Source organism: Eumetopias jubatus, unplaced genomic scaffold (assembly GCF_037043125.1).
Source record: "Eumetopias jubatus isolate StellerSeaLion01/CBP00866 unplaced genomic scaffold, mEumJub1_p1.0 scaffold_15, whole genome shotgun sequence".
Lineage (NCBI taxonomy): Eukaryota > Metazoa > Chordata > Mammalia > Carnivora > Otariidae > Eumetopias > Eumetopias jubatus.
Window position 1 is genome coordinate 58,159,855 of NW_028274821.1, and position 16,022 is coordinate 58,175,876.

At 46.6% G+C, this 16,022-nt stretch overlaps 1 protein-coding gene across 1 annotated transcript; it reads right to left on the bottom strand.

Moving 5' to 3' along the window:
- Nucleotides 1-14,020: 14,020 nt before the first annotated feature.
- CCL21 (C-C motif chemokine ligand 21) lies at nucleotides 14,021-14,720 on the bottom strand. Its single transcript, XM_028115189.2, has 4 exons — nucleotides 14,654-14,720; nucleotides 14,440-14,560; nucleotides 14,169-14,351; nucleotides 14,021-14,063 (listed from the first exon to the last, which is right to left on the bottom strand). The coding sequence occupies exons 1-4, from the start codon at nucleotides 14,718-14,720 to the stop codon at nucleotides 14,021-14,023; spliced, it is 414 nt and encodes a 137-aa protein (XP_027970990.1).
- Between the last annotated feature and the right edge of the window lie 1,302 nt (nucleotides 14,721-16,022).

The following is a 16,022-nucleotide window of genomic DNA, read 5'->3' on the forward strand; positions in this document are numbered from 1 at the left end:
AGCACTGGCCCTTTCTCTATTTGCCATGTTCATATGTCTAACACCTGGGTCAGCAGAACAGCTGGAGGGAGCTGGCCTGGAATAGTTCCCTTCGTCTTTCCCCTGCTCTCAATCCTGGGAACCAAGAGGGGATTTTTAAGGAGAGGGGCTGGTCAGCTCATACTCAGACAATCCCCAAATTTCAAGGAATCGACAGACGAAGGAAGGGACAACTAATTTCCCATCCTTATGAGAAAGACCAGGACTCAAAAGGGAAACTAATATGTGGAACACCCTTTCAACCATCCCACCCAAGCTCTGGACCCTCTTTTGGATGGGGTGGTGTTTCTCTCATAAATTTCTGACTTACCTTTCTTTCCATCCATTAATAATAATAATAGTAATCATATTTCTTATCATTTACTCTGTTAGGCTCTGTATCAAGGACTCCACTTTACTAACTTTCCCAACAAAACTACGAAGTAATTTTTATTTATTTATTTGTTCATTCATTCATTCATTTTATTTATTTATTTTTGAGAGAGAGAGAAAGAGAACATGAGTGGGGGGAGGGACAGAGGGAGAAGCAGACTCCCTGCTGAACAGGGAGCCTGATGTGAGATTCGATCCCAGGACCCTGGGATCATGACCTGAGCTGAAGGCAGATGCTTAACCGACTGAGCCACCCAGGCACCCATAATTTTTATTATTAACATATTACTATTTCTATTTTACACGTAAAGAAAATGAGGTTCAGAGCACAAGACCCTATAACAAGTAAGTGTCTTGTACCTAGGTGTCTTTTGCTGTAAGGTTACACTCTTTACCACTATCCCATGCTGCCTGTCTGCCAACTGTCCATTGATCATAGAACAGTATAGATGAGTGAGACTCTACAGATAGAATGCCTTGCTTGGGATTCAAATTCCACCACTTGCTAGCTGTGTCACCATGCGCAAGTTATCCAGTTCCTGTGTCTTAATCTATAAAGTAGGATTGGTACTAGATCTACTTCTCAGGATCAAGTGAGGTAATCCAAGTCCTTAGTTTAGAGGCTGGCACATAATAAACACTCATCAAATATTGACCATTGTTATTATTCTATCCTTTCATTCAGATATATGTCAGTTCATCTATCAATCCATTTTTCATTGATCTATGCATCCCCCTGCTTCTGGTGGTTCTGATTATTCCCTGTTGTCCACCCTCGTCCATGCTCTCACTCTTCTCTACCCTGTTCTGACCTCTCTAGACTGAATTACTCAGGAAGTAATTCCTGAGTAATTCCTGAGTAATTCAGCCTTCCTAAAGAGGAAGGCTGACCTCTCTAGACTGAATTACTCAGGATTCTTGCCCTCCAGCTTCTGTTTGAGTTTGGTCCACAGGAGGCAGCAGCAGGAGATCAGTGGGTGATAGGAGAGAGAGGTTAAGTCCCCAGATTCTTCATCTTGCTGCAGTCCTGGATACGAATAATTTTCTTTTTGGTAGTTGTTTTCAAAGACAGTTCTTCAGACAGCAGCAGCAGCAGCATCACCTGGGAGCTTGTCAGTTTATTGATATTGGTGCCCTCATCCAGTAACTGTATTAGCTCAGCACCTGGGAGTGATGTTAATAGTCTGTTGGGTTGGTTACTGGAAGTGTAGACTCAACAGTGGCCTTTGATCAATGAGGTTGAGATGTTAGAACCTCACTGACATATTGTAGAACAACGCTTCTTAAACTTTAATGCGCATGTGATTTACATGGGAGTCTTGTTAAACTCTAGATTCTGATTCACTAGGTCTGGGGTGAAACCTAAGATGTTGCATTTCTAACAAACTTCTAAGTGATGCCGATGCTGCTGGTTCTCAGACTATATAAGGAGCAAAGTAAAGGAAGGAGTGCAAAGTTGAGAGAGATGGGAATGTTGGAGTGTACCTGTGATGTGCAACCACTAACTGTACACCTCTGAAGGGCCCAAAAAGATGCTTACTTCTCCAAAGCAACAAGAAAAGTATTAATGAGGGGAACAGTAGCTTCTTTGAAAAGCACTGTAGTGGCTTCTTTAGGAGGCAAGAGATGGGGATAGGAGATGCCTTCTTGGGACTGGGCAATCAAGGGGGATAATGGAATCCATGAGTGGTAGAGGTCAGATGTTGGCACCTAACCGTGAGCAATAAGGTAAATGAGATTACTATATAAACTGTAGGGACAAGTGGTAATTTATGCGCTTTGCCCACAGGGATCTGTGGTGTTATCTAATTGATCATAGTGTTCCTAGCAATGAAACAGATGGACAGCTTACTGATGTGCTACTTGACCTGTGTAAGTGGAAACATCCAGCCCTGGTGGGCAGAAATTTGATCCAAATTGTATTGTACAGTCTTTTATCCAGTTCCTCTACTTAAGTCATTTTCCTAGACTCAAAGCCCTTTGGTCAGGTGGGAGGTGGGAGGGTGTGAGTCTCTTTCATGGGTGGATTCTATAAATCTTTCTCCCAGTTAGTGGTTTTCCTAGTGCATCTCCAACAGCATCTGCATCACCTAAGAACTTGCCAGAAATGCAAATTGTTGGGCTCTGCCCCAGCTTCACTGGATCAGAAACTCTGCAAGTGGTCCAGCAATCTATACCTTAACAAGCCTTTCTTGTGATTCTGATGTATGCTAAAATTTGAGAATGACTACTCCAAGCCTTCTCTACAGAGAGATCTGTAGCCATTTGCTAGGGTGAGTCTGAATGTGGAACAGGACATACTCAGACCTTTGGGGTGTTATTAGCTACAGTCTATCTTATGTTAATACTAGTCTCGGGGACCCAAAATCCCACTGTGGTCCACCAGTCAGAGTAAGGCTTAATAGAGGTCAAGTGATAGAAGGATCTTGATCCAGATCCATCTCACAGTGGGTCTGTTAATAGCTGCTCACTGGTTATTTCTCTAGGTTCAGAATGTATAGTGGGAATAGGTATACTCAGTCATTATCCAAATCACACTGGTTCCTTGACCATGGAGTAAGGAAAATTATGGTAGGAAGGGCCAAGTGGAAGTCCTTTGAACTGTGCTTGCCCTACCACATTCCCTGCTACAACAGGAAACATAAAATTAATGCTACATTCCTAGAGAAATCGCATAGATTAAAGCACCTTCAAAGACTTAAAAGATGTCATAGCCCTTGGCACTGGGCAATCTTATTTCAAGGGGAATAATGGAACCCGTGAGGGCTAATAATCTAACACATTCCTTTTTTCTATATCAGTCAATTAAAGACCATTGAAATCGGTTTCTTTTTTCTTTTCTTTCTTTCCTTTTTTTTTTTTGAGAGAGTGTGAGTGTACAGAGTTGGGAGAATGAGGTGGGGAGGGACAGAGGGAAAATAGAGAATCTCAAGCAGGCTCCATACCAACTGTGGAACCCAATTTGGGGATAGATCTCATGAGCCTGAGATCATGACCTGAGCCAAAATCAAGAGTCAGATGCTTAGCTTACTGAGCCACCCAGGTGCCCCAGAAATCAGTTTCTTTTCAATTGGAATGACAGGTGTACACTGTCACTGTCTTACCACAGGGATATATCAATGTTCCTGCTCTTTGTCATAAGATAATCTTGACATCCCAAGAATATCAACTGACGACATTATGCTTACTGCCTCTGGTGCACAAGAAATAGTAATCACACTCCTAAAGCCAATATTATACCATATGTTAACTAACTAGAATTTAAATAAAATTTTGAAGAAAAAAAGAGCAATCACCCTAAATGCCTTAGTAAGACCCATATATGCCAGAGAGAGCGAGAGAAAGAAATCCTACAAAAATCCAGGACCCTGACACATAGGTGAAATTTTTAGGCCGTTGTGGGTGGAAAGAAACTGAAAAATGGTGGTCTGTGGTGTGTTGCACCTTCACCATGAAGAAAGAGACACAATACTTAAAGGAAGTTTGGATTTTGGAGGCAACATATACCGTATTTAGGTGTAGTGTTGCAAAATATTTATTGGATATGACGTGAAGCTATGGTTTTGAATGAGGCCCAGAGCAAGGAAGGGCTGGGCAGCAAGTCCATTTCCAGGAAAGTTGCCCTGCTCCTTGGGTCTTATGGCTCATAAATCCATTGAACTTCAGCTTTTCTGTGGCAGAAAAGGTTGCTATAGGAACCTCAATGGGAGAATTACACCTTAGGGTGTTGGAGTAAGGCCACACCTCTTCTGCTAACAAGTATTTTCTATTTGAAAAGCAGCTCCTGATTTGCCACTGGGCCCTGGTCTAAAACTCAGACTCTAGTTCACCCAGTGACAATGTGGCCCAAGGGTGTTACCGATAGCAAATGATATAGTTGGATGTGCAGAACAGCATTCCATTGTTAAATGGTCATTGTACATATGAGTTCAGGCCTTAGAAGTTTCAGAAGGCATGAGTAAAAGCGTGGGCAGGGGGCTCAGATTCCTATTTGTATTGTTTCTTCTTCTGATCACATTCACATCTTCATGGAGAAGTTTTCTACAGTTAACAGAGGGAGAAAATGCATGGTCTTGATTTTTAGATGGATCTCTAAGGTAGGCTGGCCCTGAATGACGGTGGTGAAGGGCAGTCCTTTCAGTGGGCAGAATTTCAGGCAGTACATTGAATGCCAACATTGCCAGGAAGGAGAGATGGCCTGAGGTTTGGAGGTGGACTAATTCACCTGCAGCGGCTGCCTACAACAACCCTGCCCTCACCTTTGTAAATGGTTCCTTCACATTTTTTCCCATTAAACCTTTTTGGACATGCCATTTATTTCCCACCAAGATCCTGAATGATATAAGAGTATAGTGCAGAGCTGGCATAAAAGTTTCAATTAAATTTTAATACTGTCTGCCTGGAATGCCTGTTGGGAAAGATCCCAAGAATCAACAGGCAAGAGTGAAATAATGAAATAATAATAAACAAGGATTTGTAACACATTCATTAAATAAATATTTATTGAAGGCCCCCTATGTTCCAGACACTGTTCTTGGCACTGGGATACAGCAGTAAACAAAACAGACATTTCTGCTCTTGCAGACTTTTTTTTTTTGGTAAATATTTTATTTATTTATTTATTTGACAGAGAGAGACACAGTGAGAGAGGGAACACAAGCAGGGGGAGTTGGAGAGGGAGAAGCAGGCTCTCTGCTGAGCAGGGAGCCCGATGCAGATTAGCCCGATGCGGGGCTCGATCTCGGGACCCTGGGATCATGATCTGAGCTGAAGGCAGACGCTTAACAACTGAGTCACCCTCGTACCCCTCTTGCAGAGTTCTTAATCTAATGAAGGAAACAGGCAATAAACAAACAAGAAAAATATATAGTATTTCAGATGACAGTAAGTGCTATGAAGAAAAATCAAGAAGGCCAGAGGGAAAGGGAACAATGGGGAGGGTGGTCAGGGAAAACTTAACTGACAACATTTGAGAAGAAAGCTTGTGTGAAGAAGATGAGGGAGAGAGCCATGCAGAGATCTGGGGAAGATGTTCCAGGTAAAGAAAATAACAAGTGTGAAGATTATGAGATGAGAGTGTGTCTGAGGAATAGAAAGGAGACCAATGTTTGGGAGGGAAGTGAGCAAAGAATAGCATGGTGGGAGATACAGTCAGATAATAACAGGGGCCAAATGGTGTAAGGCTTTGTAGGCCATCATAGGGTTTGTGTTTTACTGTGAGTGAGATGGGGAACCATCGGAGGGTTGACAGAGGTGTGACATGATCTGACTTGTTTTAAAGACTCCTCTGGCTATTGGATGGAGAATAGACCAAAGTAATGCAAGAAGGGAAGCACAGAGACCAGGTCAGAAGCTCCTGCAATAATTGAGGGGGGACATGATGTTACTGGGAGTGGAGTTGGTGAGAAGTGGTTACATTCTGGAAATATTTTGAAGGTAAAGTTATGGGCTTTGCTGAGGGGTTCGTCATAGGATGTGAGAGAAAGAAGAGACAAGAATACTGCAATATTTTTGGCTTGAGCAATGTGATGGATGGGGTTGTATTTATCAAGATGAGGATGACTGCAGAGGAGTGGGTTTGTGGGAAGATCAGGGCCCTCTTTTGACTTGTTAAGATAAAGCTGCATTTTGGACATAGAAGTGGAGATGTTAAGTAGGCAGCTGGTAATATGAGTCTGAAGATCAGGGGAGAGATTTTAGCTGAAGATACAAATTTGGGGGCATGTGGATGGTCTCTAAGGCCGTAAGACACTGAGCTCTCCAAGGGAGTGAGTACAGGTAGAAGAGGTTCATGTTCTCAGCCCTGAAGCTCCCCAACATTGACAGATCAGGGATATGGAGAGGAATCAGGGAAGGAGGGGAGCTATCAGGGTGTTATGATGGTACCCATTATCATGGCTAAAAGGGAAAGGACACGGGGCCCAAGGATGGAAGGTTTAAAGCACCCACTCCCTAACCTTTGGTTTAGATGATCCAATGGGAGTGGAAGTGGGAGATTGGATGCCAAGGAGGTGGGTTTGAAACAGTTTCTGACCACACACACAGAACCCTAAGTAGGCTACATGCTTCACCTAGTTCACTCTCTTCCCAGCCAAGTCGTCTTTGTGGGGTTCCTGGTTCAGTGTGAGCCCTGGACCAGTCACCTTACAGCTCAGGGCAGCCCATTCCAGCCTAGACCCACACTCCTCCAAGAAGCCCACATAGTCTTCACGGCGTCCTGGTCTGACCAGAATCCATGCTCCAGGAGCAGAGTTCTTGGATGGTGGGCACCTTAGCTATTGGGGCAGGGGAGGTAGCCGCTGGGCCTGGGAAGTCAACCAAGTCCTTGGTAGGGGTGAGAGTACAGGGGAGTGAATGACTGTGGGGAGAGGACCTCTATTAGGTGCTTAGTGTTTGTTGAATGGTTGAGTGCGTGTGTCCCAGGCTGCGTTCCTGGAGGTGTGTGTGTGTGTGTGTGTGTGTGTGTGTTAGTGGTGTATGTGGCTGGGTGTGGGTGTGGGTGTGTGTGAGTGGTGTATGTAGCTGTGTGTCAGCCCTCCCAGGCCTGCAGAGGGCGCCCCAGTCTGAGAAGGGAGGCTCTGGAGTAGGGCGGAGCTCTGGTGGAGGGGTGAAGGGAAGCTGTGGCTGGCTGGGGGTGCCTGTAGCAGGGGCTGGGGAGGCCTTGACTCGGCGGGCCCCTCAGAGGCTGAGGAGGGCGTTGGGCCCAAAGTCACTGGGCCTGGGACGGCCTCTGGTGCTCTCCCCGCTCCAGGCACCCGCAGGCCCCGAGGCCGAGCGTCCTAGCCCGCCCCAGGGTCCGGGGAGTGGGCCGGCCGCGCGGAGGGGAGACTCAGGCTGTAGGTGGGACCGCACTCCCGAGGACGTGGGGCCCTCGTGGGTCTCGGATGTTCCCCAGGAGGCCGTTACCCCAGGCTTAGCACAACAGCATTCCCCTCCCCCCGCCCAGATCCCCGCCACTCAGGCCCTGAACCCGCCAGGTACGCGGCGGGCTGGCGGAGACGCGTGGGCTGGCGAAGGCCAGTGTCTGGCTACGAATATTTCTCTCTCCCACTGCCACTCCAACCTACCCTGAGTCCGAGCACCCAACGTAGAAGACTGGACGTAATGTTTGCCTTAAAGTTCACATCACCTCCGGCACTTCCTTCACAGAATAACCTGCACCCGATCGATTCCTTACGCCGCATAATTACGGTGCGAACTCTAAGAAAAGATTTCTTTATTCAGCGGGGGTTTATTGAAAGCCTAACTGTGCCGGGCGCGAGGCTCCACGCCAGAGGGTGAAGGGCTTTAACAGGGACACGACCAGAAAAGGAGTTGGTCCTACTTGTCAGTGGACACAGGAAAACGCTAAGCCTCTGGCCTATCATGAGACACATTTGAGGACAAATAATAAAAATAATTTTAAAAATTGATCCCAGAAAGATGAAGGAAATGAGAATAGAAAATTAAACTCACAAGCCTGCAGTTAGCCTTTAGCCGACCGAGGACCGCGGCGACGATGCTGCCCCCTGGTGGCGGAATGGGGCAATGATGCTATCACAGCCAAGTGGAGTTTCACGTGGTAATGGTGATGGTGGTGACTGGGATTCTGAATCAAAATTGGCTCTGGCTGCCCAGGTGACCAAAAGTGGAGTTTGGCTCTTTTAATATTAGATTGACATTTATTATTACCACAATCCATAGTCTAAATGAAAAGTCTTCAAGAACACGGCATCAGAGTTTGCCTGGGATGTTTTGGGTTTGCCACCCACTGAGAAAGGGATGTCTTGAAGAAAACAAAGTCTTCAGCTTCTTGGCATAGCTAACACATTCTCTGTAGGGGAACTGTAGACACCAATAGAAGAATTACAAATATAGGTGTTAGAAAACGAGGCTTGGCAACTTTAGCATTTATAAAAATGGCAATTCAGGGGCTCCTGGGTGGCTCAGTCCTTAAGCGTCTGCCTTTGGCTCAGGTCATGATCCCAGGGTCCTGGGATGGAGCCCCGCATCAGGCTCCCTGCTCTGCGGAAAGCCTGCTTCTCCCTCTCCCACTCCCCCTGCTTGTGTTCCCTCTCTCGCTGTGTCTGTCAAATAAATAAATAAAATCTTTAAAAATAATAAAAAAATAAAAACAGCAATTCATTGGTCAAGACTGCAGCCAAAGGACAGAAGCATTGATGACTTTAACAAAACAGCGTAGCATCATTTTGTCCCAAAATACAGGGAAAAATAGCACCTGGATGTGGGAAAGAAAGAGAACTTCACAAGAGAGACCAGTGAAGCTGAAGACATTTTCACAGGTAAATGATTAAAGCTAGGAAACAAATTGATTTTGAGCTTCATAAATAGCAGGTATAGACCGAGTCCCTCTGCCCTTCCTGTGCCATAATGCAAGGCAGAAGATGCCAAGTGTGTCAATGGTACTGTGCTGTTAACCCCATATTGTTCCATTTTTAATTTAAAATTTTTAAAAGATTTCATTTATTTCAGAGAGAGAGAGCACAAGCAGCAGGGAGGGGCAGAGGGGGAAGGAGAAGCAGACTCCCTGCTGAGCAGAGACCCCCCCCCCATGTGGGACTCGATGCTAGGACCCCAGGATCATGACCTGGGCTGAAGGCAGATGCTTAATCAACTGAGCCACCCAGGTGCCTCATTTTTAATTTTTAAAAGGAATACATCAAAAGAAAGAACCTGGGGCGCCTGGGTGGCTCAGTCAGTTAAGCGTCTGCCTTCGGCTCAGGTCATGATCCTGGGGTCCTGGGATCGAGCCCCACGTCCGGCTCCCTGCTCAGAGGAGAGCCTGATTCTCCCTCTCCCTCTGCCTGCCACTCTGCCTACTTATACTCTCTCTCTGTCAAATAAATAAATAAAACCTTAAAAAAAACCTTTTTTTTTTAAAAAAAGAAAGAACCTAACTGTCATTGGTGATCATGTCCCTCTAAAGGCTGGATTGATGAGTAAAGAACGAAGTAGTGGCTAGCCAAAGTGTGGCCCAGGTATCGTGTGTGGCGGGGGGTGGGGGGGAGGAGGGTGTTAAGACATCTGGCTGCTTAGTTTGGAATTAGTTTCAGGTTCATATGACTGAGGTTGTTAAGATGTTTTTATTAGCTATAATTCTGGGAGATCTTACTAGCTCTGTCCATCCCTTACATTTTTATCAAAGGGGTGCTTAAAGGATTCACAAACAAGGAGGACCACGGGAAGCAGGAGGCTTCTGATTCTGAGGCAGCAGACGCGAAGGCGCTGGCCCACCATTTCATAAGTGTGTGTGTGTTATTTCACGGAAGAGAAAATGACAAAATCATTTAAAAACATGGTATTAGTAATTTTCTGGATGGCCCTGAGGATGACTTATTCGTAGCAGATAATATTGACCCAGTTTTAAAGCAATGAAATGTTTTAGTGCTTCAGTGTAAAGGAAAACTCTGGATTCCAGGGATTACAGTGAGTTTTCATGATGGGGGGTGATGATTTTGTAAACTTTGAGGATGATTGATCTTTAGAATTTGTTTTCTTCTTTTCTTTTACATTTCTAGTAGAAGTCATTAATTGTCTTCTTGTTGAACATTGGTATACTAGTATTCATAAAATATTTTTACATATGCATGAGTGAGGCATTGGAAGTTCTTCAAATTTATAATTTTATTGTGTGCTTTATACCTGTTTTTATGGAAATATTTCCTGTCTAAGCAGCATCTTTGGAAAGTTACCTTTATGTCCTCTCTCATTTGGGCCTTTACACACATACATACACCAAAAACATTAACTATAGTTTTAGTTGGGGCTCAGGAAGAAGTAAAAATAAATGCATGTGTTTAATTTGCCGTCTTTACCCTGAACTTCTACTAGTCTTTGAATTTATTAAGATTTTATTTATTTTTTGACAGAGAGAGAGAGACAGCGAGAGGGAACACAAGCAGGGGGAGTGGGAGAAGGAGAAACAGGCTTCCCACTGAGCAGGGAGCCCGATGCGGGGCTCGATCCCAGGACCCTGGGATCATGACCTGAGCCGAAGGCAGACGCTTCATGACTGAGCCACCCAGGTGCCCCTAGTCTTTGAATTTACTTGTGTCGATCTTTTCTTTTATGGTTTGTGTTTTATGGTTTTACATCTTAAGAAGTTCTTTTCTATGTCAAGGTGATAAACATACTCATCTACGGTTTCTTCTATTCCGTATATTTTAAACATTAGGTCTTTCATTGACCTCAAATGATGAAACATTTGAAAAATACTGAAGCTGTGATAATGGCAAGACAGAAGTATTTTTAAAGATATTTATTTATTCATTAGAGAGAGTGCATGAGCAAAAGGGGGGAGGGAGAGGAACAAGCAGATTCCACACTGAGCACAGAGCCCGATCTCAGGACCCTGAGATCATGATCTGAGCCAAACCAAGAGCTGGAATCTTCACTGGCTGAACCACCCAGGCGCCCCACAAGATAGAGGTATTTTAAAAATGGAAGAGAAGTTAGAACTTAGGAAAAAAACCCCTAAAGGCTGAGTGATAAAGGAAAAGTAAGCAAAGTGCACTACTTTGCTATGCAGCGAATAATTACATGGTCTTTCCAATGTAAACACTGATCATGATCTAAATATAGTGGTATGACTATATTTAGAGGATAGGGTGACAGAAGAGGAAAGTTGGTAAAAGAGTTAAATCTCTTTTTATTTTTTATTTATTTATTTTAAAATATTCTATTTATTTATTTGAGAGAGAGCACAAGCGGGGGGTGGGTGTGGGGAGGAGCAGAGAGAGAGGGACAAGCAGGCTCTCTGCTGAGCAGGGAACCCGACATGGGGCCCAATCCCAGGACCTTGAGAAGGCAGCTGCTTAACTGACTGAGCCGCCCAGGCTCCCCAAATCTCCACTTTTTATAATAGGAAGCCAATTGGCAATGTTTAAAATAGATAAACCAAGAAACAGAAGTATGAACAAAATATTTAGACGTATGGCACCAACTCCTAGAAGAAGTTGCTTAAGAGTTAAAATGTGCAGGAAATGGTTTTCAGAATAAGTCATTTGGTACTTTTCAATATTTTTAAAAACCATGAGTATGTATTATTTGATTTTTAAAAATTATGCATCTTACAGAAAAAAGAACAGGACAACATTGTCAAAGATGAAGGCAGACAAAGAGAGTGGTCACTCATTTTCTGATGTAATAAAGAATATATTGCACGCCTGCTTGGGGAAGTGTTTGAGGCACATACAAGGCATGTAATGTGGCAGGATAATTTAGCAAAATACGAAGTTTTGTTTGTTCTGCCTATGTGTTTCCTTTCTCTCTCTGAAGCAAACAAGAGTTTTGGCAGGGCTGAGAACAGAGGCATCCCGATGTCAAAGGCCCTTCTGCCTTTGTAAAAGTCCAAAGCAAACCTGGGAAGAGCTTATGTCCCGGAGGGGCTGGGAGGAAGGATTTTGAAGAGAGGTCTTTATGACTGGGAGGGGATTGGTGTGCAGGTCCAGCGGTGGACTCTGATGTAGCAAGTGGCAGGACCTGAGTACATGGCTCTGGGGGTGGCTGGGGAAGCCAGGTTCAAGCCCAGAGGCTCTCATAGCTGAATTTCCATGTCTCAAATACGGCCCAGAGCTAAGAGTTTGCGAGTCCAGCACCTGAAGAGCCATACTGACTAGTACTACAGGGGCCTTAGCATTCGCTGGTAAGACTAATGTCCAGAGATGGGATGGTGTGTGTGTGTGTGGTGGGGGGCAGGTAGGAAGCCTCCTCTGGGCCTTGGTGTTTTTCTGACCTTTTGCACAGCCCTTGGTAGCTGAGGGATCTCAAGACTGCCAGATGAACTCCTCACTAGCACTCCAGTGCAGGGGCTCGGAGTAGGATTAAGGTCATTGGTAGCACATTTTAAAAAGCAGGTGTTCGGGCGCCTGGGTGGCTCAGTTGGTTGGGCGACTGCCTTCGGCTCAGGTCATGATCCTGGAGTCCTGGGATCGAGTGCCGCATCGGGCTCCCTGCTCAGCGGGGAGTCTGCTTCTCCCTCTGACCCTCTGACCCTCTTCCCTCTTGTGCTCTCTATCTCTCATTCTCTCTCTCTCAAATAAATAAAATCTTTAAAATTTTTTTTTTCAAAAAAAAATAAAATGCAGGCGTTCTTGCACATCTGAGTTTGCAGACTAGGGTCATACCTGCTACACAAGGATAGCCGGGAGAGCCCCTGTTTTCACCGGTTGCAGGAGGAGCAGACAGCAAGTATTTTAATGGCTTTATGATAAGTAGTAAATGATGTGGTGTGCTCAGGCTCCCACTGAAGGAAAAGATGGTGGGGCAGTCACCTCTAGCTTCTTGCTCCTCACCCAGGATCTATTTCCTTCTTTCTCACATGGCCTGGCCCCCATGATGGTCGTCCCTCTCTCTATAATAGGGGTGAAGAAGGGAGTAAGAGGATCTCTGCTCTGGGGAGGAAGAGGTAGAGGAGAGCCAGACCAGAGTCTTTTTTGGAGAGGACACTGATTTACATCTGAATTCTGGGGTTCTGAATACCTGGCAGAGGTTAAAGGGGCTTGGTCTCCAGAGGTTAAAGGGTTTAAAGTACCCTAGGGGAGAAAAGAAGGGAAGGGCTGGAGGCTTTCCCAACTGGAAGGGAGCTGAGGGAGTCAAGAAGCCCAGATCACAATAAAGACGCACACAGCCCTATTAAACGAAGGGGGATCCAACTTCACTGATTAGGGCAGAAGGGAATCCACTTGGATGTTTGGGAAGGGATCCCAGGGATGGAACTGTGCTATAGGGTAGGTTTAGTAGAACTTGAGTTTGCCTGTGTTACAGGTCTCCCTTCCAAAGAAGGACTTGGGAGTTCACATTCAGAAGGCCCCCAGGGAAAGTAGAGGCAGTCCCAGGCAGAGCTAGGAAAAGATCTGGAGGCCACTCCTGGAGTGAGAGAATGCTGGATACAATCAGGAAAGGGCTCTCTTCAGGGTCTCAGAGGCCCACAGAGCCTTTGGAGATGTGTGCTGTGGGTCCACCATCTCTCACTGACAGGGATTTCTCAGAGACCAGGGGCAGCCCAGGTCCCTTCTACTGCCAAGGTAGCTGGGGTGGGGATGGGGGGCAAAGAAACTCTTGGAGTAAGTGAGAAAATAGAATTAGGTAATAGAATTAGCTAAACCAGGTTTAGCTCTTGGCTGGGACCCCAGAGTGTGTTGACCCCACCCAGTAGTGATAGTGACACTAGCTTCCCCACGGGCACAAACACACAGGAACAGATATTTGGGTGGGAGACTGGAACAGGTTTTTATTGTTAGGTATAAATCATGTTTACGAGGAAGCAGTGGGTGCAGTGGGAGCAGGGTCAGGTCCAGAGGGTCTTGGGTGACCTTTCCTCAGAGGGGACAGCCCTGCTGCCTCCTCTCACTCTTTCTGGGGGACTATCCCTCCGCTGCCTTTCTGGGCCTGGCCTGGTGTGGGCAACTCAGCCATGCGGGGTAGGGCTGGGAATACAGAAGGGATGGTTGAAGCAGGAGAAGGGGTGGGGCAAGGCCAGCATGAGGTGGTTGCTCCGGGGCCCCTAGGGCCCCTGAGTCCACCCTTTCTCCTAGCCCACTTCTTGCTCCTTGGATCAGGGCTCCAAGCCCTCGTGAGGCTGGTGGGGGCCTCCTGGGCTCCAGGCTGGTCACTGGGCTATGGACCCTTTTGGGGTCTGTGGCTGTTCAGTCCTGGGAGGGCAGAAGAGGGGAGGGGCTTGAGGGGCTGAGCGAGGCTCCCCTTTGCTTCCCTCCCCTCGCGCCCCCCCCCCCCCCCCGTCCCTTTAGCTTCCTCACCTCTTACAGCCTTTGGAGCCCTTTCCCTTCTTGCCAGACTTGGGAGCCCCCTTGTCCTTCTTACAGCCCTGGACTTGTTTCTGTGGGGCCGGTGGCTGGTCCAGACGCTGCATCAGCTGCTGCACCCAGGTCTCTTTAGGGTCTGCACACAGCTCTGGTTGAGAGCGCTTCCGAGGTGAGAACCTGGGGGTTGGGCATGAGCAAGCCGGTCCTAGTCTTGCCCCCCAGGCCCTCCCCGCTCGGCGGCACCCATCTTCTTGCACTCACTCACAGGATGGCCGGGATGGGGCAGCCCAAACTTGGCTCCTGCTTCCGGTAGCTGCGGACAACCCGGGCGGGAATCTTCCTCAGGCTGTACTTGAGGCAACAGTCCTGTGCCCCTCCGTCACTGCCTGCAGGGTGGGGTTTACCGGGAGCCAGGGCTTCTTGTAGGCTCCGACCCAGCCTCCCCTTCTCCCCATCCTTGGCCACTCCCTCCTTGGTACCTTGGGTCCAGGGGATGCAGAAGGCCAGGACCACGACAAGGAGGCTCAGAGCCAGTGACTGAGCCATGGCTGTGGTGGTGGGTGAGTGTGAGGCCAGAGCAGTGGGCGAGGCGGACCGCTGCAAGCTGGGGGTCCGTGTGCCGGCTAGGACCGGACTATTGCCTATTTATGCAGGCAAACACTTTCACTTCCTCCATCCCCAGTCACTCTGTCCAGGCAAGAATAGGGATCTCCCTCCTTTTCCTTCCTGAAAGGCAGATCCTGTCCTGGCACCCAGCCTCACGAGTATGCGGAAACAAAAACTTCACACGGCTCGTCAGGCTCAGCAGGGTTCCAGGCTAGTCAGGCTCAGCAGGGTTCCAAGCCGCCTGAGTCTTTCTCCTCAATATGAGTTGATTCTGTCAGGCCCTCTTTTTTATTTTATCTTATTTATTTATTTATTTATTTATTTATTTTTTAAAAGATTTTATTTATTTATTTGAGAGAGAGAGAGAATGAGAGATAGAGAGCATGAGAGGCAAGAGGTTCAGAGGGAGAAGCAGACTCTCTGCTCAGCAGGGAGCCCGATGTGGGACTCGATCCCGGGACTCCAGGATCATGACCTGAGCCGAAGGCAGTCGATTAACCAACTGAGCCACCCAGGCGCCCCTTTATTTATTTATTTTTAAAGATTTTATTTATTTATTTGACAGAGAGAGACACAGCGAGAGAGGGAACACAAGCAGGGGGAGTGGGAGAGGGAGAAGCAGGCTTCCCGCCGAGCAGGGCCTCGATGTGGGGCTCGATCCCAGGACCCTGGGATCATGACCTGAGCCGAAGGCAGACGCTTAACAACTGAGCCACCCAGGCGCCCGTGTCAGGCCCTCTTTCTACCTTTCGCCACTGTCTTGGTGCAGGCCTCCCCACCTCTCTCCTGGAATGTCCCCCAGGAAGATTGCCTCTTCACTGCATTCCGGGTTCCACACTCTCCCCATCCTTCCAGCAGGCTGAGGACTGTTCCTAAAATGCACATCTGATTATTGGACTGTAAGGGTTCTTTCTCTGTTCTGGACAATAGACCCTTATCAGATACATGATTTGTAAAACTTTCCTCCCTTTCTGTGGGTTTTCACTCTCCTGATAGTGTCCTTTGATACACAGAATTTTAAAATTTTGATGCAGTCCAGTTTATCTATTTTTCTGTTGCCTGTGCTTTTGGTGTCATATTTAAGAAACCATTGTCAAATCCAAGGCCATGAAGATTTCCCCTTGTTTTTTTTCCCCCAGCTTTATTGAGGTATAACTGAAAAATAAAATCTATGTATTTAAAATGTTACAATGTGGTGATTTCATATAGGTATACATTGTGAAATAATTACCACAATCAAGT